Source organism: Lepidochelys olivacea (assembly GCF_965140295.1).
Source record: "Lepidochelys olivacea isolate rLepOli2 genome assembly, chromosome: 7".
Lineage (NCBI taxonomy): Eukaryota > Metazoa > Chordata > Testudines > Cheloniidae > Lepidochelys > Lepidochelys olivacea.
This window is the reverse complement of record NC_140417.1, coordinates 32018288-32043289: the sequence shown is the minus strand read 5'-3', so window position 1 is coordinate 32043289 and position 25002 is coordinate 32018288. Positions and strand designations below refer to the sequence as shown.

General features: G+C 43.9%; 1 protein-coding gene across 8 annotated transcripts; it reads left to right on the top strand.

The window, feature by feature from the left end:
• Positions 1-1175: 1175 nt before the first annotated feature.
• On the top strand, positions 1176-22904 carry CDC42EP2 (CDC42 effector protein 2). 8 transcript variants are annotated; one of them, XM_084634625.1, is made up of 4 exons: positions 1176-1355; positions 6801-6884; positions 17098-17196; positions 20259-22904. In XM_084634625.1, exon 4 carries the CDS (start codon positions 20873-20875, stop codon positions 21590-21592), a length of 720 nt encoding a protein of 239 aa, XP_084490751.1. In that variant the 5' UTR covers positions 1176-1355; positions 6801-6884; positions 17098-17196; positions 20259-20872; the 3' UTR covers positions 21593-22904. The 8 variants fall into 8 exon arrangements, with proteins under 8 accessions (XP_084490751.1, XP_084490745.1, XP_084490750.1 ...); XM_084634619.1 differs by having other exon boundaries at positions 6798-6884; XM_084634624.1 differs by lacking the exon at positions 17098-17196 and adding an exon at positions 9450-9522 and having other exon boundaries at positions 6798-6884.
• Positions 22905-25002: the final 2098 nt, after the last annotated feature.

Sequence of the window (25002 nt, the reverse complement as noted above, 5' to 3'; positions counted from 1 at the left end):
GTGTTGGGTCAGGCACTTTATGCATAAACTGTACACAATGCTCTCTGAGAATCAGTGCCCTTTATGCTGAGGCAATCTGTTCACTGAGAGAGCATGCAGTTTGCACTGTTGAAAAACTCTTGTGATATGATCATGAGTCTTGTGATTTTGGTGTTTTCCCTAAAGCCACAGCTACTGGAATCAAGAGAATGGATGAGAATCTCAGCTTCAATTAAAAAAAAAAAAAGGTAAATTTCTAGCCCTAATGGCTGCAGAGAGAAGTTGAAAAACATGTAATGAGAGTATCCTAAAGATTCAGAACCCAGAAGGCAAATTAAAAGAAATGACAATTAATTAATTTTAAAAATAATCTCATAATTTTCAAGACAATCTCATGATTTGAGGGTCCTGGCTCATAATTTCTGAACATCTAACTGATTTAGGAGCAGAAGTTCTACTGAATGGCAATGGGACTGTTTCTCAATTACTTAGGGGCTTTTGAAAATTCCATCTTTTATGTACAATCTGTGCATTTTATACACAGGAAATCCATAATTTTATGCAGTTTAGGCACAAGGAAAATCTTTTCCCTTAATTCCCAGGGAATCTGCATTTTATGCATAAATCATGCATTTTATGTACAGAGAATCCATGTATTTTGGGTAGAATTTTCAAAAGCATCTAAATCACTTAGCATCAAAGTCCTATTGAACGTCAAAAGGATATGTGCTCCTAAGTCACTTAGGTGCCTTTGAAAATGTTATCTTTTATCTGGGGATATTATGCACACACATTGTCCATGCATTTTATGCACAGAAGATCTATGGATATTATGCACAGATAAGCCATGCATTTTAGGCATAAGGAAAACTCTGCTTAAATCACAGGGAACCCATACATTTAATGTACCAAGCATCCTGCATTTTATGCACAATCAGTCCTCTTTTGCCCCAGGGATCTGGTAATTTTTTGCATGCAGAGGACACCTCCCTCTGAAAGTTTAGGAAAGAGGATTGCAAGTTTCATATATAAAAAAAAGTCTGCCCTTGTTTGTAGCCTAAGGCCTCCCCTAAAATGTTACATCAGTCTAACTGCAAGCCGTGGAGCGCAGCGAAAGAGCAGGGTGGGACTGACTGGCTTGTGCACTTGGCCTGGGGAGGAGTTTGCATGCTATTTCTCTGGCTAGCTACATTGTAGCTTTAGCATTGGCTCTCTCGGGAGCAGGGAGGAGGGAGCAGCCCTAGCTGAATACATTGCCGGCAGCGCGCAGTGTATTGGCTTAAGAAGCAGCAGGGTGGGGAACAAGGGAAGGAAGAACCCGCTGCTGCTCACTGCAACTCGGTCACTACCACCGCCACCAGCGTCCGGCAGTGAGGGTGAGTACTGGGGAGGTGGAGTGAGTGGCTGTCGGTTTTTGTTTTTTTTGGTAGCTCTCCTAAAACTTTGAAGGATGTGTGCTTGAGGGTACTTGGCAGTGCCAGCTCATACACTGCAGCAATATCGCTTGCCACGGAGCCCGAGACTGGAGTTTTGGAATAGCCCAAGAAGCTTTGCTGGGAATCAGGACTCTTGGCTTCTGTTACCAGCTCTGAGAGGAAGGCGGGGGTCAGGACACTTGGGCTCTGATCTCACTTATGGCAGGGAAGTGTGGTCGAGTGGTTAGAGAAGAGTGGAGCTGGGAGTCAGGACTCCTGAGTTCTTTTCCCAGCTGTGGGAGGAAAGCAGGGGAGGCTGGGAGTCAGGACTCTTGGGTTTTATTCATGGCTCTGCAATGACTCCCTGTGTTATTGGGGGCGGGGGGGGGGGGGTGATAGTGGAATATTTTCTTTGCCTTGGTTTCTTCCCTGTTTGTAAAATGGGGATAATTTCTGCTGCCAGGATGTGTGCATGAGGCCAAGAATGTTTGAGAGTTGCTTTGGGGTCCTAGAAAGAGGGCAGAGTCGTACCTTTCTCAACCAGGAGGGCAGTGTTTTCCTGCAGTGCAAGTTGGTAGCTGCTACCACTTTTCTTCCTTGTCGAGGGCAGTGGGCCTGGCACTGAAATGGGATCCCTCTCCTTCTGTCTTATTCCATCTGTTAACAACCAGGGGTGACTTTCCATGGTATTTGTTTTTAAGGGAGTGCAAGCTGTAATCAGTAAAGCTTGTTAAATTGGCTCTTACTGCTTGCAACAAGAGGGGTGGGGGAAGAAATTAATTCTATCACATTTTAAATCAAGTTGTGGTACTTAGTAACTGCCTTTTAAATTTAGAGCTGGACTTCAGGGTATCATTTACCCATCGTCTTCTATATAAAGCTCTGGTTGTCTCCCATGGGGATTTTTTTTTTTACACCTATGTTACATGTCTCCGTCTAGCACTATCTACATACAGCAACCTGCCTAATGTAATTTTAGAAACCAGCTGTGAAGTTTATAACTATCTTTAGATTAACTCTGGCAAATCGAGATGCTTGAAATAGATGTCATGTTCCGGATGGTGGGATAAAGGACTGATTCTTACTTTTAGACCTTTTGACACTGGTAGAGCAGTGTAAAGGGCCTTGGGGTAAATGAGAAGCAGGCCTTATGGTGGATCTTTATAAGTGACACAGTGTGGGGATAGCTGGAGAACCACGCAGATGTTCCACTTAGTTCCCTCTGTGTAAATCTGAAGTAATTCCACGGGGCTTATGTTACTGAGAGTAAAAAGAAAAGGAGGACCTGTGGCACCTTAGAGACTAACCGGTTAGTCTCTAAGGTGCCACAAGTCCTCCTTTTCTTTTTGCAAATACAGACTAACACGGCTGCTACTCTGAAACCTGTCGTTACTGAGAGTGGAATCCACCCCAATACAAGAATATTGAAATGACCATTCAGTCCAGGATCCTGCCTCCAACATTGCCCAGTACCAGCTGCTTCACAGGAAGATGCTAGAAACCTGTAGAAGGAAATTATGGGATTATTTGACCCAAGGGGAAACTTTCTTCTCACCCTAATGGTTAGAGGTTGGTTATATCTGATTAATGATTGTCACTAGTAGGTGCCCAGTAAGACGGGGCATTGCTAGTTTTAGGAGGACCCCTCTTCTAGAGTAATAGAATTGTAGGACTGGAAGGGACCTCAAGAGGTGATCTAGTCCAGTCCGCTGCACTCATGGCAGGACTAAGTATCTAGACCATCCCTGACAGATGTTTGTCTAACCTACTCTTAAAAATCTCCAATGATAGAGATTCCACAACCTTCCTCGGCAATTTATTCCAGTGTTTAATTACCTCAACAGGAAGTTTTTCCTAATGTCCAACCTGCAATTTAAGCCCACTGTCTCTTGTCCTTCTTGAAGTATTTATTTGTTATATTATTATTTTATTATTCTTTGTATTTCATTAGCAACTTGAGATCCAAAAGAGGTTGGGGCCCTATTGTGCCTGTCACTGTACTGACAGATTTTAAGAAATGGCCCCTGCCCCAGAGAGCATACCATGCAAATAGACAGGACAGATAAAAGGTGGAAGTGGAAACAGCCAAGTGGCAAAGAGAGGGGAAGAGCCTAGAACCCATCTCTCCTGATACTCAGCCCCGCATCCTAGCCACTAGACAGCATTGCTTTGTTCAGTGTATCTTACAGTTAGACACGTTTTATGGGTTTCCCTCACCCAGTCTGAAGTTTGGGCCTAACTTCGCCCTCTTCATAGTTTCCCCCACATCCTTGGATGATTCTCCCCTCTCTAAGGAAGATGACCATTGCAGTTGCCTTCATCCTCCAACTGGCCAAGGCAAAAAAGTAGGTTCTAATGCCATTGGCATTCTGTAACTTGGCCAGCAGGAGGTGCTTGCAATGGGAATAGCTGCCACTCCCCAGAGTCCTGAGCTTGCATTGCTGGACTGCAAGATAGCTGAGGCTGGCATACTATGTTACTGGCTACCAACTCACCTGATGTCTTGGGCGTCCTGGAAAAAATAACGTTTTAGGATTGGCCTTGCTATACCAATCCCTCCCCAACTCCCTGGTGGGCTAATATGATGTCTCATGGCATCTTTCTGACTAGTGATCTGCCAGGAGAAGGGTAGTTCTGAGTACTTCATCTCCTTTGTGGAACTTGCACATACATTTCGCTGTCCAACTCCTTTGTGGGCTAGACTAGCTTGGAGTCAACAGCAGGGCAAGCCAGTGAAGGGAGGAGACACAGAACAAGGGAAGAGGGATTCCAGGGTAGAGGGTGTTTTGCCACAGAGCTTTGCTTTATGTTTTACATTGACAGGAGAATCATTTTGGTAGGGTGGGCTCAAAGGATTGGTTTTAGGTTTGGTGGAGGGGGTGGGGGGGAGGGAAGGGGAGGTTTACTGGATTATTGGAGGATGGGGTTGTGGGCTGTATCCACTCTACAGATAAATCTATCTTGGGTATTTTTAAAACATTCCTCTTTAGGGCAAACATTTTCCCTGGAGCACTAAGCAAATCGTTTTTTGTGGGTGGGGTGAGGGAAATGACCCTCCATGTAACTCAGAGACCTTTGTGGGGCTGGAAAGGTGAAACTTCTTTTAAGATGATCCCTGACAGATACAGCCATCTAGTGGATGTATGGGAGAACCAGGTGGATTCTCTGCTAAGGAATGTCCCTTAGCATGCTTCCAAACTCTCTCTGCTTACATGTATAAGAAAACCAGCCAGCACAAGACTTCCTGTTCCTTCAGGAGGAAAAAAGGAATGTTTTAATCTAAGGCCTTGTTTACATTGAGATGTTAGGTATTGATGCAAGTCCCTGGTGTAGATGTGTTTTACATGATTGTAACATGATTTCCACCAGTGCAGTTTACCCTGAGGATAAGCTGCACTGGTGTAAATAGTGTCTACACAAGGAGTCAGTCTCCTTGTTGCCTTTCACCTTGTGTGGTCATTTATAGTGGTGCAAATCATTTACTGCTCTGACTTAATAACATTTTACATACACCTTTGCTGCCTTCACTTTGACTGATGTAAATGACTCCCCAAGCTGCAGGTCAGTGGAGTTTGACTGGCCCTAGGAGTTTGGACTGGTGCTAAGATCCCAGATTCTGATCTTGGTTATGCTAGTGCAAATCAGGAGCAGCTCCAGTGAATTAATTGGTATAACACTGCAGCTTTTCACCAGTGTATGTAAGTTCAGTATGTAGACAAGGCCTTAGCCTCAGAAGTTGAAGGATGTGTGTGTGTATGTGTGTGTGTGAGAGAGAAACAGGGGGAGGGGCGCTGATTCTCCCTTATATGCACATCATGGAGTAACATAACAACCCTGCAGAGTGGGTGCAAAACTCTACTGCTAGCTGCCATGGTTCACCACTGTGTTACTCCTGTTCAATATCAGTGTAATTTAACTGAAAATGGAGTCATATGGGCATAAATCTGGGGTAGTGCTGTGGCTAATCAGCCTTAGTGTGAATGAGTGGAAATCTCTGATTTGGGTAGTGGCTTGTATCCACTCTGCACAAGTATAAATGACTATATAAACCACCAGGTGGGGAGAGGGCTGGAGGTAAAAGAGAGTCAGGCCTTGTGGCTTGAGCACTGGACTGGGAGTTAGGAGAACTGGGTTCTATTCCTGGCTTTGCCCTGGCCTGCTGGGTGACCTTGAGGAAGTCTCGTCCCCTCTCTGTGCCTCAGTTTCCCCATCTGTAAGATGAGGATAATGATCCTGATCTCCTTTGTAAAGTTCTCTGAGATCTATAGGTGATAAGAGCTAGGGATTATCGTTCTTTTATTATTTAAGGTTTTGCAAAATCAAGCTACGTGAATAACCAAAAATGTTTCCATGATTTTTTTGGGAGGTTTAATTCCCATGCTAATAAATAAGCATTCCCTCGCAGTGTTTACAATGCCAACACTGGAGCACATATCAAGGAATCAATCTCTCGCTATTACTCTGATCCCCCTACTGCTGAAGTCCCTGATCCTGCAGTAGGATGGGATGAAGAATATTGCGGACAATACTGTAAGCTCTTTGGGGCAGGACTGTCTCATTGTTCTGTTTGATCAGCACTTAGCACAATGGGGTCCTGCTGCATGACTAGGGCTCCAAGGTACTGCTGCAATACAAATAATAATCCCTAGCACATACACAGTGCTTTTCAACAGTAGATTTCAAAGTGCTTTACAAAAGAGGGCAAAAAGAAAAGGAGTACTTGTGGCACCTTAGAGACTAACATTTATTTGAGCATAAGCTTTTGTGAGCTACAGCTCACTTCATCAGATGCATTCACATCCACTGAATGCATCCGATGAAGTGAGCTGTAGCTCATGAAAGCTTATGCTCAAATAAATTGGTTAGTCTCTAAGGTGCCACAAGTACTCCTTTTCTTTTTGCGAATATAGACTAACATGGCTGCTACTCTGAAAAGAGGGCAGAATCATTATCACCATTTTACAGATGGGGGAACTAAGGCACAGAGAGGGGAAGTGACATGCTCAATGTCACCCAGCAAAGCAGTGGCGGAACCAGGAGTTGAATCTAGGACTCCTAGGTCCTAATCCAATGCTTTATCCACTAGACCACATTGCCTCTCCCTTACTAAATGTTAATGAATTTTAGTCTGGCACAACTCCTGGGAGGTAGGTAGAGGGAGTGCCTTATCCAAGGCCATCTGCTGAGTTGGTGGCATAGCGGGGAGTAGAATCCAGCTGTCCTGAGTCCCAGCTCACATGGCAGTATTACACATTGACTTCAGTGGTGTTAACTCTTGATTTATCCTGATGTGAGATCACAACTGGGCCCCCAGTACTTTTGCTGCAGGAGCATCCTTCCTATCCTGTAGGCCATAAAAGTCTTGTATTAAGACCCCTGCCTCTTCTTTATTTCTGTGTCCAGTAGAACCAAGTATCTGGATAGCTGGAATTGCACCAGAACCGGATCCCCACCCAATTCCAGATGGTCCATCTCACCCTCTTACTGACGGTGAGGCACATTTTCCAGGTTGTACTTTCTCTTTATTTTTTCCATCTCTCTCCTGGCATATACACCTGAATCTCATTTCATAGGTTTGGGGAGGGAACTCCTGGAGTGTGATCAAGAAGATGTGGGTTCTATTCCCAGCTCTGTGCTGACTTGCTTTGGCACGTTCCCCTCGCTATGCCTCAGTTTCCCCTCCTACTCTTTGTCTATCTTGCCTGTTTAGATTATAAACTCTTTGGAATAGGGACTGTCTCTTACTATGGCCAGGTTTACGCTAGAAACTTTTGCCAGTACAGTAATGTCAGTTAGGGGTGTGATTTCCCCTCTCCCCAGCTTATTTCATTAATTGGTGTAAACTATACCAGCAAAAGCATGCTTGCCAGTATAAGCTGCATCTACATTAGGAAGGTTTGCTGGCATAACTGTATTTGTATCGCTATCCTGGCAAACCTTTTCAAATGTAGACTAGGCCTTCATATCTGTGCAGTGCCTAGTACAATTATTGTCTATTATTTGTATTACCAGAGTGACCAGGAATCCCTGTCATGGACCAGGACCCACATTGTTAGGTGCTGTACAAACACAGAATAGAAAGTTGGTCTCTACCCCAAGGTGCTTAGATCTAATACAAGAGACAACAGATGGATACAGGCAGATGGGGGAATACAAGAAAATGACACAATGTTGGTGAGCATGATAGACAGGCAGTGATCTCAGCATAATAATAGCCTGACTGTTGTCAAGTTGTTTGTAGGCCTCACATCAAAGAAGAGATTTGAGGAGCGGTTTGAAGTTGACAGTGAGGTGGCTTTGTGGATGTTTATGGGGAGCTCCTCCCAAACATGAGAGGGAACATGGGAGAAAGTACAAAGGGGCTTGTTTGAAAATGTAACAAGTGGGTAATGCAGGCTTGCACCATGGGCCAATCAGAGGTGAGCATTGACAGCTCAACAGCAGATGGGACATGATAAATAGGGTGGGTTAGGGATTGACTGGGAAGGGCCATGAAAGTGAATAGAAGCAGCTTATGCTTTATGCAGTGGAGGTATTCAAAGGGAGGGGTGAACTGTTAAAGTGACAGGCTAGGAAAATGATCTTTGCAGCCATATTCTTTGCAGTCATGGGGCCCTAATTCCAGTTGGGGTCTCGTGGCAGTATAGTCATAAAAATAGTTAATAACCATCTGTGATGTAACCTTTTTTTGGTTTGTCTAGACTAGTAGGGACTGATTCTCATTTACACTAAGATTCCTTTACACCACTCTGATAAAGTAAAGGGGTCCTAAAGTGAATGCAAGGGATTCTTTTACACTGCCAGAGCCTTATTAGTGTAAATGAGAATTGGCTTGATCTTGCATCATTACATCATTGGGAGCTTTACCAACTATTTCAATGGACACAGCATCACAATACTAACCACTGCCCCTTGAATAGCCAAAGTGCCATGTGCGTCAGCTCTCTCAGGGGAGGGCCTCAGTCACAGGATGCCTTTGTTTTGGAGGCTGGGGGGGGAGGGTGCAGGCATTGAGGCCACTGAATCTCTGATGGGAGGGTTTCTTTTAGCCTGTCAGAGCAGGTGCTGTAAGGAGCCGTTAAACTGAACCTCTAAGGCTGCCCCAGGAAGGAAAGACACAAAAGGGAAATGGTTTGCCAGTAACAGGCACAAACAGGGCTAGGCTGCTATTTTTATAAAGAAAAGGGTGTGGTGCACATTACAGAAAGGAATATGATGTCATTCCCTGTGTGGGTTGGGGGTGGGGGTTCCAGAGATGCTCTCTGTTTTGTTACAATAGCCATTGAAAGACAAGAGTTCTAATCTGATCATGTTAATGTTTCAGGGTGGAATCTTTAAAGGAGTTCAAGGAAGTTAGGTTCCTTAGGCTCCTTTAAAAATCCCAGCCTAAATGATTGCCTGTGTGCAGCCATGTTGGGCTGGAGGTTTCCTTTCTGATATTATCCAGTAATAAAACACTGCAGTTTTATATATACCTTTCCCTCTCCTTACTAAAACAGACTAGGACTGGTGACCCTAGAATAATAATAATTAATTAATATCTCGCTCTTACAGAGCTCTTCATCCAGATGTCTCAAAGTGCATTAGTATCATTCTCATTTTACAGATAGGGAAACCGAGGCTCGGGAGGTCACTTGCCCAAGGTTACCCAGCAGGCCAGTGGCAGAGCCAGGAATTGAACTCAGGTTCCATCAGCCCCAGTCTTCCTATAACATAACTGTTAACTGTACAGTCCTGCCAGTGACAATCGTAGTAGCAGCAGGAGGTGATAATATGTTGCATGTTCTGTTCCTTCTCCCGGGAGTCCAATCTCAGTGAGAAATCAGCATTTTTGCTTAGCAAGTCGAGTTCTGCAAAGCTTGTTTGTTTCTGTTGTTGCTGTTCCTTTCTCACCTAGTGTTGCTCGACTGGGCAGCATGCAGCTACATGGACTGTATTGTGCAGAGCATGGGGCAGAAAATGGAAATTAGATCATTATTGAGTGACAGCAGGTTCATTTGTTGGGGGCTTATTCTGGTCATTTGACTGAGTGGGGATTTTTTGTTTTTTTTTTAGGAATGAGATTTTCAAAAGCAGCTCCCCTCCAATCCACCCCCACCTCTGCCAGCTAGAGCTTGGAAGGATCTTCGTATGTAAATCATTCCAGAGATCAGTCTTATCTAATACTAAAAATTAGCACTCACTAGGCCTGACTGATTTCACTTGTGGTGCTGTAAATCAGGAATAACACCACTGAAGTCAATGAAGTTGCTTTGGTGTAAAACTTATGTGAGATCAGAATCAGGCCCCATATGTAACTCCAGTGAAAAGCAGGCCAATAATGGGTCTTATTTTACAGAAGGGGAAACTGAGGCACACAAAAACAATTTGCTCCTCAGAAGGCATTCTTCTCACAGCTTCAGGCTCTCAGGGCTGTGCTTGGACAGTGCTATTATTTCACAATAAGAGCTAAGCCTAATGGGTGGATGAGAGCTGCAGCCCCCATAAATTGACATAGCTCCATTAAAGTTAATGCAGCTATATGGATTGAGGATCTGCCCCTGTGCTTTTAAGGTATGTAAGTGAAGTCTTGGGGGAAAAACTGCGTGCAAATCCCAACTCCTGGTACAGCCATGCACATTGTTCCAATAGTACTGTTGGTCCTTTTTGACCCAAACAGCTAGTCCACGTTTTAGGGCCCTGGGGATGTTCCAGCTGGCAGTAGAAATTGATGGAGTCTGGTATTTTCTTTGATACAGTTTTGTTTATTTACAAAGAATGGACAAAGTTCTGAGTCTGTGACTCCAGAAGGAATCAAATAGCAGGAAACAGCTCACAGCACCAAGAGCAAGCTTTTCAGCCTGCTCCCCTGATTCCAAAACTTCTCCCCAGGTTTCTTCCAGGGACAACCACACACGCTTTCAGCTGCTCCTTTAGACTCTCTCTGTGGGTATGTCTACACTGCAAGCGCTACAGTAGCACAACTGCAGCGCTCCAGCTACACTGCTGTGGTGATGTAATGTAGATGGACACTTGGTAGAGCAATGGAAGGGGTTTTTCCATGGCTGCAGTAGCAGTAAATCCACCCCCTGGAGAAGCAGTAGCAAGGTTGACAGGTTTCAGAGTAGCAGCCGTGTTAGTCTGTATTCGCAAAAAGAAAAGGAGTATTTGTGGCACCTTAGAGACTAACAAATTTATCTGAAAAAAGAAAAGGAGTACTTATGGCACCTTAGAGACTAACCAATTTATTTGAGCATAAGCTTTCGTGAGCTACAGCTCACTTCATCGGATGCATTCAGTGGAAAATACAGTGGGGAGATTTATATACATAGAGAACATGAAATAATGGGTGTTACCATACACACTAACCAGAATGATCACTTAAGGTGAGCTATTACCGGGGACGGACCTTTTGTAGTGATAATCAAGATGGGCCATTTCCAGCAGTTGACAAGAACGTGTGAGGAATGGGGGGGTGGAATAAACATGGGGAAATAGTTTTACTTTGTGTAATGACTCATCCACTCCCAGTCTCTATTCAAGCCTAAGTTAATTGTATCCAGTTTGCAAATTAATTCCAATTCAGCAGTCTCTCGTTGAAGTCTGTTTGTGTAGTTTTTTTTGTTGAAGTATTGCCACTTTTAGGTCTGTAATCGAGTGACCAGAGAGATTGAAGTGTTCTCCAACTGGTTTTTGACAGAAGAATTCTTCCGTGTCTATGCTGGGGCTTCGGTCCATAGCGGTGTCCATAGCGGTGTCTATGCTGGGGCTTCGGTCGTCTTAACTATGTTTCTCAGGGGTGTGTGAATTTTTCACAGCCCTGGACAACATAGGTAGGTCGACCTAAGTTTTAGGTGTAGACCAGGCCTCTGTCTTTCCCAGTTTTTGTATTTGGCCTCCCCGACAACCCCCTATACCAAAATAATACTCAGCCAAAAGCCTCTGGGCAGGTTCACAATTCACGCATTTCTTTTGTCTTAGGTGTGGGTTTTACCTCAACCCAAAACAAGGTTCCACCCAGTCCATAACAATACCTGCTCCTAGGTTTGCTCCTTGTCCCAAGTGAAGCCTTTAATGGTGGAACTTAAGAACCCATCCCAAATAGAAATACATTTTTTTAAATACATTTAAAATGATACAAGGTTAACTATTTACACATATACCATATCTTTCTGTTGAGATGGTTTCATATCACCAGCCCAAAACAATTTTATTCCCACCCAAATCCCTGTCGGGCTTTTCTCTTCCTGGACTGCCTTTCAGTGTTCTTCTGAGGTTGTTTCTGTGGAATTCGATGGCTGAGGCAGAGCCTGGCCATTTTGTTCTAATGGGGAATTAACCTCTGTAACAACTTTTCCAGCTTCAATTTCCACAGCTCCATTCTCAGATTCCGGGAGTAGCCAAGCTGAAATTCTGTCTGCGGTATCTTCTCAGATGGTCCTGATGGATAACTTCTGGGCTTACTCCTGGGATCTAACTGTATCATGAACACCAGTTCATTTATTTGTGTTAAGACTGTATATAGTCCCTCCCAAAATTCATCCAGTTTAGGGCTTCTATCCTTCTTCCTTCAATGATTGTGGTGCCAGACCACACGTCTCTTCTTTTAAAAGTTTCTGCATATGCCTTTTTATCATAGAGCCTTTTCATTTTGTCAGAGGCCACAAATTTTCCCTAGGAAAGGTGTGAACTTTTTCAATTTTGGGTTGTAGGGTTTCCACACAGTTCAAATGGTTCAAATTCCTTTGTTCCACTTCAGAAAGCCACTCCATACAAGAGGTTGCTTTAGCTCCTGCCCAAACATGAGGCCTGCGGGGTACACTTTGTACTCTCATTGACTGCTGTTCTGTAAGGGCTTGAAATGCTACAGTGGCGCAGCTGCAGCGGGTAGCATTTCAAGTGTAGACATTACTTATGCTGATGGGAGGGTTTCTTGTGTTTCATGTAGGTGGTAGCTAGGTTGATGGAAGAATTTTTCTGTTGACCTACTGCTGTCTATTGTTTTCAAACTTTTTTTCTGGTCACCCAGTTGAAGAAAATTGTTGATGCCCACGACCCAATGGAGCTGGGGATGAGGGGTTAGAGGTGTGGGAGGGGCTCAGGGCTGGGGCAGAGGGTTGGGGTACAGGGGTGAGGGCTGAGGGGTGGGGCTGGAAATGAGGGGTTCAGGGAGAGGAGGGGACTCTGGGATGGGGCAGGGGATTGGGGTGCAGGAGGGGGTCAGGGCTCTGGGGTAGAGGTGCAGGCTCTGGGATGGGGCAAGGGCTGAGGAGTTTGGGGTGCAGTAGGAGGCTCTGGGTTTGAGGGGGGGCTCAGGGCTGGGGCAGGGGATTGGGGCGCAGGCTTACCTCTGGCAGCTCCCAGTCAGCAGCACAACCGGAGTGCAGAGGCAGGCTTCCCACCTGTCCTGGCACCACGGCCTGTGCTGCACCCCGGAAGCAGCCAGCAGCCAGTCCAATTCCTAGGCAGAGGCGTGCAAGTGGCTCTGCGTGGCTCTCGTCCACAGGCACTGCCTCCCTAGCTCCTGACCAATGGGAGTGCGGAGCTGGTGCTCGGGGCAGGGGCAGTGCGCGGAGACCCATGGCCCCTCCACCAAGGAGCCGGACCTGCTGCTGGCCGCTTCTGGGGCATAGCATGGTGTCGGAACAGGTAGGGACTAGCCCGCCTTAGCCGGGCAGCACCTCCGACAGGACTTTTAACAGCCCGGTCAGCCAAAACCTACTGAAGCTTTCCACCATCCCATCAGAATGTAGGTGTGAGTTTTGTGAATGTCTAGAATCTCACAAACCTGTTGAAACACTTTGGATTCAGAGTCTCTCCCTTGATCTGTGTGTAATCGCTCAAGATTGCAGATCTGATGAAGAATTCATTCATTAGGATCCCTGCTATTGTCACAGCCTGTTAATTTTTTTTACTGGGTAAGCCTTAGACCATTTTGTGAAGTAGTCCATTAGCTAATAGCTACCAGCAGGTATTGATTGTCAGCCTCTGTCTCAGGCAATGGTTCCAAGAACATCAATGGCAATGCACTCCATTGGTGTCCCCTCAAGATACTACTGCAAAGGGGTTCTCCCTGTTTTAGGGGGACCATCTTCGCAATGCAAAGAGCACATTTCTTGCACCAACTGTCTTGGCTGCTTTTTACCCAGTTGAACTTGTTCCTTAATTTGTCTAAGTTTTTTGCAACACCAAAATGTCCTACAGTTATAAGATCATGACATAACTTTAGGACCTCCTTTTTCAGTATACCAGTACCCATCACCTTCTGGTTTCTCCCATCACCTCTAAAATATTTCTTTTTAAAATTCCAAGCTTTCCCACTGTGACCAGAAAGCTTTTACTGTGAGGAGACACTACATTCCAGGGTGGATACATTTTCCAGTTGATTTTCCAATACGCCCTATCCTGTGTCAGGATAGTCTTGGGAAAGTTTTTAGTTGCTCCGGAGTCCATTTCTGCTACCCCTTTCCTCAGTCTTTTGGTGGATGAACCAGGCGCACCGGCATTTCTGCGAATTAGACTAGAGGAAGGGTCTGGAGGCACTCCCATTCTCTTGAGCAGCTAATTCCTTGCTCTTCTGCTTGGGGCAGTGTTTGCAATTAGCCTCGCAAGAGACCTGTCTGGACAAGGCATCAGCATTACCATGCTTATGGCCAGGCCTCTGTGTGATTGTAGCACGGCAGTTTCTCCAACCCCTGGCAAGCTGTCCCTCAAGATTCCTGAATCTAAAGAGCCATTGCAGGTCTATCCTGACCATAATATTCCTCACACACAAATAGTGATGAAAAATGTTCTATAGATTTAACCACAGCTAGGAGTTATTTTTGGATGGTGCAATTATTTCTCTTAGGAGAACTTAGTATAGTAAAAGTCTAAGCTACCACCCTCTCAAGTCCATGTGTTCTTTTATCAGAACTGCTCCCAATCTGTAAGCACTAGCGTCTGTGTCCAGTATGAAAGGGGTTTTGAATCATGGGTGCACCAAGACAGGAGTAGTCACAAGAGCCTTTGTCAACTCTGAAAATGCTACATCATACTCTGCTGACCAGTGAAGCGGTTTCCCTTTCTCACCCAACCTGTGCAGGGGTTTTGCAATATTGGCAAATCCACAAATAAACCTTCGGTAACAGGAGCAGAACCCTGTAAAACACTGCACATCTGAGAGTGTCTGGGGAATTGGCCAGCTCTGTACAGCCTCAATTTTCTTTTTGTGAGTGGAAATTTCCCCCTTGCTAATTGTGTGCCCACTGCACACTCACCAACTTTCATGTGGTAAATAAGCACCCCAACTTTCACAATAAGCCAAAATCAAGCTAATCCCATTTCAAAACAAGGTCAAAACAAGCCAATCCCAACACTCTATGTAACTAGATCCCTCCGGCGTGCAGTCGGGGACTGTGGTAGGCCCACTGTGCACCCCTGAATCTCTCCCCCCTTGCCTCTGCTTGCTAGGAGCTGATCAAAAAAAAAAAGAAGCAACAAGCTACAAGCCAAAAACTAGCCAACAAGCAACTCACAAGCCAATAAAGCCAAAAACAAGCCCAATTTCTGTGTTTTTTTCCGCAGGTTTGGCATGTCTGGCCCACTGCAGATTACCTCTTTTTGGAACAACTCACATTTCTTTGGGTTAAGTTTCAAATTGGCCACCTTCAGCTTATCACAGACCATTTGTCAATATTTTAGTTCCTGCTGAACTATTTAAGCATGCACCAGAATATCATCTAGGTATAACAGACAGGCTGAGAGGACAACCCACATAATACCCTCTCTATTAGCTTCGCATTGCACAAACTGAAAGCCACCACTTTAAATTGCCACAAGCCTGGTCCTGCAGTGAAAACAGTTTCCCCCCTGTCTTTTGGATCCACTTCCACTTGCCATACCCACTTTTTACAGGATCCAGGTTATCATTTAATTTCTAGAGTCCACACAGAATCTGGTGCTGCCAACCTTTTCTTAACCAGAACTATGGGTGAGCCCCAGGGACTGGTTGAAGGCTTGATATGCCTTCCATTCCTGATACCTTTTCTCAATGTCCTGTAGTGCCTCTTCCCTTTTAGCCTCTGGTAACCAGTGAGATGGCTGTTTAATGGGTTGGTTTCCCCCAGTATTAATCTTGTGTTGGACCAGTAGAACCTATATCTTTGTTGGATAAGGAGAACAATTCTTAATTTCTAACCAGAAAGTCTTAAGCCATATCTATGCTACTGGCTAAACTGGCACTGCTGTGATCGATGCAGCGGTGCCGGTTTAGCGGGTCTAGTGAAGACACGCTAAGTCAATGGGAGAGCGCTCTCCCCTCTACATTTGTACTCCACCTCTCTGAGAGGAGGAAGCTATGTTGATGGGAGAGCATCACCTGTCGACATAGCGCAGTGTAGACACCGCTGTAAATTGACCTAAGTTATATTGACTTCAGTTACGTAACTGAACTAGCATAACTTATATCGACTTACAGCATTAGTGTAGACCAGCCCTTAGATTGTTCTGCTGTTCCCTGTGTAAGTGTACAGCACTGTGCTGGAACAAGTCCAACTCTGGGAGCTCACTTCCCCCCCTTGTAGTTTTCTTCCATAACAGTGTTTACCAGATACCCAGCTCACATTTCACAACTGCAGTGCCTTTTCTCACTATTTGCTGTTTGTCAGAGACATTCAGCAAAGGAAATGGGATCAGTTCTTGTTTCAGAACCACAGAACTTTAGGAGCTAAGATTCCCCTGAGAATACACATCACAGATCCTATACACCAGTGGTTCCCAAACTTGTTCCGCAGCTTGTGCAGGGAAAGCCCCTGGCGGGCCAGGCTGGATCGTTTACCTGCCATGTCTGCAGGTTCGGCCGATCGCGGCTCCCAGTGGCTGCGGTTTGCTGCTCCAGGCCAATGGGAGCTGCTGGAAGCGGCGGCCAGTACGTCCCTCAGCCCATGCCACTTCCAGCAGCTCCCATTGGCCTGGAGCAGCGAACCGTGGCTGCTGGGAGCCGCAATCGGCTGAACCTGCGGATGCAGCAGGTAAACAACCACCTGGGCCCGCCAGGGGCTTTCCCTGCACGAGTGGCGGAACAAGTTTGGGAACCACTGCTATACACACTCAATAGCCAAACTCCCATTAGATCTGGGCAGCTAAACAAAAACTGGGGCTGATCCTTGTACCCCTAAGCTTTTCCTCTTCAGCTTAATGTCCCCCCATTTCTCAAACTAGGAGAGAGGCTTTCACTAGACACTTGTAACATTCTGTCTTGGCCTTCCTTAAATCTATAACACTCCTTTTTGTGGCTAGTTTTGTCACAGTAACAGCATTTAACTGAATGGTTTTCTTTTCATTTTTTTAATTATTGCCAATTTCCCTTGTATAAACAATATTTATCATTTGTTCCAATCATTTAATGTGGTCATGATCCAGATTAGAATCCCCCTTTCCATCATATATATTACACACAGAATTGTAGTTACAGGGCTCAAGGTCATCAGCATCCATCTTTCTCACTAATAGCTGCTTCCTCTTCAAGGTTCAAGTTCTGTAGCAAATTCCACAGCCTCTCAGAATGACTTTGATCCCCTTTCACTGATACTGATCTGCAAGTCAGGTCCAGCAGAGCATCTACACATTGATCCATTGCCCATCTATCCTGGAAGGCCTTTGTGGTATCTGGATATGCCAGGAACATAAGCTTTGAGGTTCTCTGCCAGTTCAAGTGGGGTTTCTTCTTTCCCTTTTTTTCTAGATCTTAGCTGTGCCCTGGCTAGTTCAGATTGATGGCTGACTCCAGACTGCATGTCAAGGGCTTGTACCAGGTCTGGATAACTCCATCTCTTTTCTGGGGGTAAGTTCTGCAGCACTATCAGAGCCGGGTCACTCAAGTTGGATGCTAGTAACCCCCCTTTCTGTCCATCTCACAGCACTGATTTGAGCTAGAATGTTGAATTGAGCCAAATAAGCCTCCCAGGGAGTTTCCCCCTCAAAGATAGTAGGTTTTTGCATCACTGGAGCTGGCCCCTCCGGGACTTTGTGGGTTACAAACTGGGTAGATAACTGTTTGTAAATGTCTGGTCTTATCAAAGTCCTCTGGCTGGCTCAATTTCTTATCCAGGCAGCTGTCTTCCACTTTGATCTGTGATTCTTTGGTTTTCTTTTGGAACTGAATTTTCAGCTCCTAGTCCTTGCTGCTGCTTATCTCTGTTAGCAAGTTTCAAGTTGGCTAAAACTTGCCTGGTCTCCACTATTTAATGGACAAAACCTCTGGTCTACGGCACTCAGGTTGCTGGTCACCTCTTTGACCCGTCTTGTCATTCCAGCCTAGAGCTTTGTAGCTGGACTTCCGAACCTGTCTGAACATAAGGGGTTGTTGCTCCCACACTGATTTGACCCCTGCCTGAAAATCAACCCTCTGCCCTTTCTGAAATCTTCCAGATGCTGTTTTACTTTCTGTTGTGAACCTTCAAAGTCCTGTTTCAGTTCCTTTTGACCATCTTTGATTTCTGCAAGCATCGCAATCATTTGCTCCATCTTGGTTCAACAGGAATACCAGCACACAATTTTTCTCCTTGAAGACTGGATCCCACTCTTGACCTCAGTGTTGCCCCTTTTTGACCTGAGCAGCTAGCCAAAATTTTAGGACCCTGGGGATGTTCCAGTTGGAAGTAGAAATTGATGGAGTCTAGTATTTTCTTTAATGCAGTTTTGTTTATTTATAAAGAATGGACAAAGTCCTGAGACTCTGAACCCAGAAGAAATCAAATAGCAGGAAACAGCTTCCTTTGCTCACAGCACTAAGAGCATGCTTTTCAGCCTGCTCCCCTGACCAAAAACCTCTCCCCAGGTTTCTTTCAGCTGCTCCTTTTAGGCTCTCTCTGACTTCCTCAGTTTTTCTGTTCTGTCTTCCTCCCCCAACCCCCAAAAAGAATAATCGGCCAAAAGCCCTGGGGTGGGTTCATACACTTTTTGTTTTAGGTCGTGGTATTAACTCAGTCTATAACAAAGATCCGCCCAGCTCATAACAATGCTAATACTTGAAATGTTACTGTGAGAAGAGCTGTCCCAAAGGGAATCCTGCTTAATTCATTTGGCACAGACTGACATTTAAAAACCATCCTGAATTGCACAAGGCTCTTGAGTTTTTAACAAATTGATATGCGCTGGCGACTCACCCTCTCATTAATGCAGGGTGTGCACATCACATGGCTTCCCCTTTACCTTTGGAACAAAGTTGTTTCTTTCTAAATATGGTTTTGCGGAGATTTTTGGGGGGCTTTAAAATATAAGGTAAGACAATTTCCCAGAGTCCAAACAGAGCTTTCAGCCAGTTGCCTTGCATTTGTTTTTAAGTGGCTGCGAATGGAACACTGCAAATGTGGTTCACTTTGGAATGCTGAGTGACTCTCTTGCAAAATTCATCATGGCTTGGGATTGTCTGGAGGAGGAAGAACTGGCCTGCAGTATCTCAGCTGCTTGGCAGACACTCTTTTTTTTTCTTTCCAGAAGTGCTGAGTATACTGAGCAAAGAGGTCTGCTTGCTCTGAATAGTTGGGTATTTGACTGGAGTGTAAACAGGCCTGTGGTCAATAGTATTTTATGTTTCAGAGTAACAGCCGTGTTAGTCTGTATTTGCAAAAAGAAAAGGAGTACTTGTGGCACCTTAGAGACTAACCAATTTATTTGAACATAAGCTTTCATGAGCTACAGCTCACTTCATCGGTATGCATCCGATGAAGTGAGCTGTAGCTCACGAAAGCTTATGCACAAATAAATTGGTTAGTCTCTAAGGTGCCACAAGTACTCTTTTTCTTTTTAGTATTTTATGGTTCTTCAGTTGTTTGCATTATGGTAGTGCCTAAAGGCCTCAACTGAGAGCAGAGGCTCATTGTGCAATGTGCTGTGGACATGCAGCAATAGGCATTCCCTTCCTTGAAGGGCTCATAATATCTGTCTTCAAAGAGCTTTACATGCATGAACTATTTAACTTGCCCAACACCCCTGTGACTTAGGGCAGTGTTATGGTTCCTATTTTATAGTTTAGGGAAGTTGAGGCACAGAGAGGTGAAGAGTTTCGTCCAAGGTTATGCAGGGGGAGTCAGTAGCAGAGCCAGGAATTCCTGTCTCCCAGTCCTGTAGTTGTATTGTATCTTTCTTTCAAGTGGTATCAGTAACTGGTTAGCTGTCATTCATCCATCTGAAAGATGTATGAGGAGATGGGAAGCTTTTTGAAACTTAGGAACATAAAAATGTCATACTAGATCAGTCCAGTGAATCCATCCAACTCAGTATTCCCACACTTCATGCTTTATAAGACCAGTGGGCCTATGTAGTCCAATATCCTGGCCTCCTTCCATCAAATTAACAGTCCATTTAGCATGGTACTCCCACCACTTTGCTATGTCAGCTCAGATCAATGACTGACCAGTATCCAGCACCAGATGCATCAAAGGTGTAAATTCCACATAATAGGCAATTCTGCAGGAACATACTTATGGGGGAACGGAATTTTCAAAAGCACCTATGTGGAAGCTCCTAAATCACTTAGGAAAGTCTCACTTCATGTTTCTTTCCAACTCCAGGCACTTAGTGCTTGGTTTAAGACATGACAGTTGGTCTAATTTACAATTATTTATCCTCAATAGCATAACTATGGATTATATTCTTGTTTGCATAAATGTCTGGTTTTTTTGTATCCTCCTCATCTCTGTGACTCATGCTTACACATTGACTTGTGGAACTCAGTGCCAATCATGGAAAAGCAGAATTAATTTCAAAAGCAATGATAATTTTAAAGGTTACTAGTGCTCCTTGAAATACGTACTGAACTTCTCCAACATAATTAAAAATGACTGATCTTGACTAAGATTAAAAACAAACTAACTTTTTTTTTTTTATTAATTTGTTTTATAGCGTGTTTGACTGAAAGTGTTGTAAAACCTGGATTATGAATGGCAGAGTCAGGGAATGGAAGCTCTGCTGAGTTGACAAGTTTCATCTTCAAGAAAATGTAGAACAGAACAAATTGACTTGTGAAGCTGTGTGTTCCTAATCTCAGCCTCCACTGGGAACATGTCACTTGTCCAACTTCTTAACACGTCTGCATTCAGCCTCATCAAATATGAATCACCCTGGATTTAATACATTTTGTTGATTCTGACATTAAGAGTTTAAGCTGATTTTTCTAAGGCAACTGATTTACTGCTGGACTCTCAAAAGACATCACAAGTGCCTGGAATGAATTACTTGGGTCACTTTGTTATCTGTGACGTATCCAACAAACTTTAGAAAGAGAAACTGTGAGTGGCTGAAATTAATTCCCTGAACCATTTTGACAGTGAGAACTTTCCCCCTACATGTTACTACTCCATTTCAAAACATCTCTTTATAAAAAATGGCAGAAAACATTTAGATTATTTTTAAACCTGTTTTTTTTAGGATCCAAAAAGATACCCTCATCTGAGGGATTATTTTGATGGACTTCGCCAGGCCAGCTCTGAATAGTAAAGGCTTTAGTAATCGGCAAGATGTCCACTAAGGTCCCAATCTACCTGAAAAGAGGCAGTAGGAAGGGCAAGAAGGAAAAACTCCGAGATATCCTTTCTTCTGATATGATCAGCCCCCCCTTGGGAGACTTCAGACACACTATTCACATAGGGAGTGGTGGGGAGAATGATATGTTTGGGGATATTTCTTTCTTGCAAGGGAAATTCCACCTTCTACCAAGGACTGAAGGTAGCCTAGATTCTGACAGGGGCAGCCACTGTGGAGTGCCATTTGAGTTCTCAAGGACTGCTACTATTTCTGGTCATGAGCAACCATTTTCTGAAGCCCCCTCGCCCCTCTTAAAGAATGCCATCTCGCTGCCTGTCATTGGAGGTCCACAGGCTCTAATGTTGCCCTCTACCCAGGCCCCACCAAAGCCACCAAGGCTACACCTTGATGACAAAGTTCAACCAGCTCTGCAAGGCAAGGAAGCTGTGGCAGAACTGACTTCATCCAAGGATAGCAGGACTTCTGAACCTGTCCCTCATCTCTGCAGCCCCAGTGATCTGTTTGCCATCCCTCAGAATGGATTTGTTGAAGAGAAAAATAAGGATGAGTCCTTTATGTCCCATGCTGGTTCCCTGCTCTCCCTCCATGTGGATCTGGGACCTTCTATCTTGGAGGATGTCCTTCAGGTCATGGATAAACACCAAGCTGGGAAAGTGATACAAGATTCTGGCAGGCAAGAAATCCTGACATAAAAACTAAAGGGACTTCCGTGGGGAAAGACTTTAAAATGTAGTATTTTGTAGATAAGAATTTTTCCCCCAACGTGGAATGTGGTTAACTGGGCCAGCTTGAATTAGTGAATTTTATCCTGTGTGAAATCCCAATTGTGCATCTCATAGTAATAGGGTATTAAGCTTTTAGGAGCGTGTTGCTTACTTTCTGCATTGCCCAATGTTTTTTTTTTTTATGTTGCTTGCTGCAGGCCTTTGAATGCTGCTCAGTACTGAAAAATGTATGAAACTAAGATAAATTCAGCAGCAGCAATAAATTGCCGCTTAGCAATAAGACTTCTAACTTTACTGATCTGAATAAATTTTAAGGGATATGACTTTTTTTAAAAGGACTATGTCATTTTAAACTATTTGTAGTGGGTGTGGTGTGAATGATGTTGTGGAATATCAAGAGTTTAATTCAAAAGGATCCTGGTTCAGATTGAGAGACTATTTTACACAGAACTTCGTTAAAGTAGAGCCTGTGAGAGCTGCCATATTGCTGAGGTCCTTGTTAAAGGGAAAAAAAAGATGTAGACTGGAATATAACCACATATATTAAGGGGATTTCTCATTAGCATTGTAATCAAGATTCACTGTCCACATTAGTCATGTAACTTGCCCGCAGATGTAGTACAACTCAATCAAGTTGACCCTTGCTATTCTAAATCAAACTGTTTTCCTATCTGTATTTACTGTTTGAAAACCTGACCACTTGCTGTTTGCCAGATAACTTGAATTGTCAAATGGACTGTAAGCAATTTTTTTTAACCTCTTAATTGGATTTTTAAAAGAACCTGCCACTTTACTAGTAAAGCAACTAGGAAAAAAAACATTTGGTTTTGATGATGATCCTTCTTTATAAAAAAGCTAGGAGTAAAAATTAGCAGACTGTATATTTTAGCAGACGTAGGCATTCAATGGTTGGAAGTTGAAGTCATACTTCAAGCTGGAAATCAGATGAAACTTTTCAACAGCAAGGATAATTAACCACTGGAACAGATTATCAAGGGATGTGGTAAATTCTCCATCACTTGGAGTCTACAAACTGAGAGACACTCTCTAATTCAACCACAAATTGTTGAGCTTGATGCAGAAATTTGTGGGGACATTTTTTAGCCTGTGTTTTGAAGAATGATGATGGTCCCTTCTGGCCTTAAAATTGGTGGAAATCTAAATTCTGTTGGCATTAGAACTGCCGAAATAACCAAGACAACAGATGGTTCCATTTGCTCAATTGGGTCATATTTTCAAAGTTGCCTAAAAGATTTGGACTCCCAATTCCCATTAAAATTCCCTAGGTGTTCTTTAAATGTCAGCCCTTGGTCTTATATTTATTTATTTATTTATTTATTTATAATACTTTAGTACCTAGGCTGGAGGAACTGAGGCAAAGGATAGATCAATGGGCAGATTTTTAAAGGCTTTTAAATTCCTTGGGCAGGGTCACACAGGGAGTCCAGGGCTAAGCCAAGAATTGAACCTAACACCCCAGAGTCCCAGTCTAGTAGCCATTCTTCCACCCAGTCAAATATCAAGGCCCCATGGTACTAAGTATTATACAGACATTTTAATATAGAAGACCACTTCTGCCTCCACAATCTTACTATGTAAGTACTGGATAGGACACACAACTGAGTGGGTAGAGAGGATGAGGGAATAATAAAAGAAACAGCATGAAGCAGAGAAATAGTAGTCTCCACTTGTCACTAACCTAAGCAGTGTTAAACAAGAATGATTTGTAGGTGTCATGGCAGAGGTAGGATATAAGGAGGGACTTAAAAGACTGCTCAACTAATCTGTGGGGAATGCCTTGTTGGAACAATATGGAATAATTCAGACTTGCATTATTTTTTGGGGCTAGGATTGTAAAAAGAGCCTGCTGGAGTTGGACACCCAAATCCATCTGAAATTTAATAGGAATTGGGTGCCTGACTCCCTTAAAATCTTTTCAAACGCCCAGACTTGGGGTATGAGAGAGGACAATAGTATAAGCACCTATCAGATCCCTTTGACTCTAGGGTTCTAGTTTCATCTCTGGGAGGGGAATGTTTAATGCTTAGGGGAGGAACCTGGGAGTCAGGACTCTTGGGTTCTATTCCCAGCTTTGGGAGGAGGATGTTGTTTTGTGCTTAGAAGCAGTGAGGACCCAGGACTCGGCACTGTTCCTAGCTCTACCACTGATTTACTGTGTCACAACTCTCTCTTCCTCAGTTTCCCCATCTATAAAATAGGGATTAAAAATGCCTTCCCTTTGTCACACAGATATCAAGGTTTGATGTATGTAAAGTATATAAGAACCCAGTGGCTTAAAGGCAGTAATTAAATTCAAAGCATCATCATTCATGGACATTTCTGGCAGCTTCAGTTCACAATTTAAGATGTGTACCCTTAAGAATTAAGGTGCACTGACCTTCTGTTCCTCCCTCCACATCAGAATATGTTTTTCCTACAACATCTCAACGTCACTGATTTGCATTTTGTACAGAGTGTATCATTTTGTTTAATCTTTTCTAGAGGGGAATAAATAATGACTCATTAAACTAACAAGCTCTCATCTTGTCACTGCACAACTGTCTCAGCTCTTGTTTATGCTGCCCATCTGTTTCTGTTGGGAGGCTTTACAAAGGAGACAAATGTGTATGTGATTAAGGTGCCTTATAAGGCAATGCTGCCTGAGAGAAGCAGCAATTTTGGTTTAAATAAGTGTTTTGACAACTTTCCTAGCCTTCAGGCGGCAAAACAGATAAACCGTACCAAATTCAGCCTGGAGTATGTGGGAACACTCCCATGGCAGTCTCTGGATTTCATTCTGGTCTGATTTTACACCAGTTTTAAGTCCAGGAGGCCAGATTCTGAACTGGTGAAGTCAACAGAGCTGATTTACCAGTGGAGAATCTAGACCTCTGTCTGCAGTGGAGTTACTCCTGATTTACAATGGTGTAATGGAGACCAGAAGCAGGTCCTCTGTGACTAATTAAATGGGGATAAAAGCTGTTTTTTTTCCCCCTGGCTGTGCTTAAGGATCACCAGTTAAGGATCTGGGCCCCAAGGTGCTGTAACACCATCTAACAAAAAGATTGTCCCTGCCCAAAAGAGCTTGCAATCTCAGTGGGTGTAAATAATTACACAAAGTGCAGGGCAATGTAGAGGCTGGTCACTGGGGTGTAAATCTGTCAGAAGTCTTAAGAGTTGGTATTCTATGGGATGGAAAACAAGTATGACTTACACATCCAGGGGTCAGAAAGGGGTGTAATTGCACTGCTGTTTTCAGGATACCTTATATGCCACGTCAAATCCATAGCTGGTATAAAGTGGCATGGATCCATTAAAGACAATGGAACTACAATGGCTTACATCTGTCAGGGATCTGGCCCTATGTGTGATTTATA

Excerpts from the sequence above, each read along its gene's own strand:
- CDC42EP2 (XM_084634623.1), top strand. The coding sequence starts at position 20,873 with ATGTCCACTAAGGTCCCAATCTACCTGAAAAGAGGCAGTAGGAAGGGC.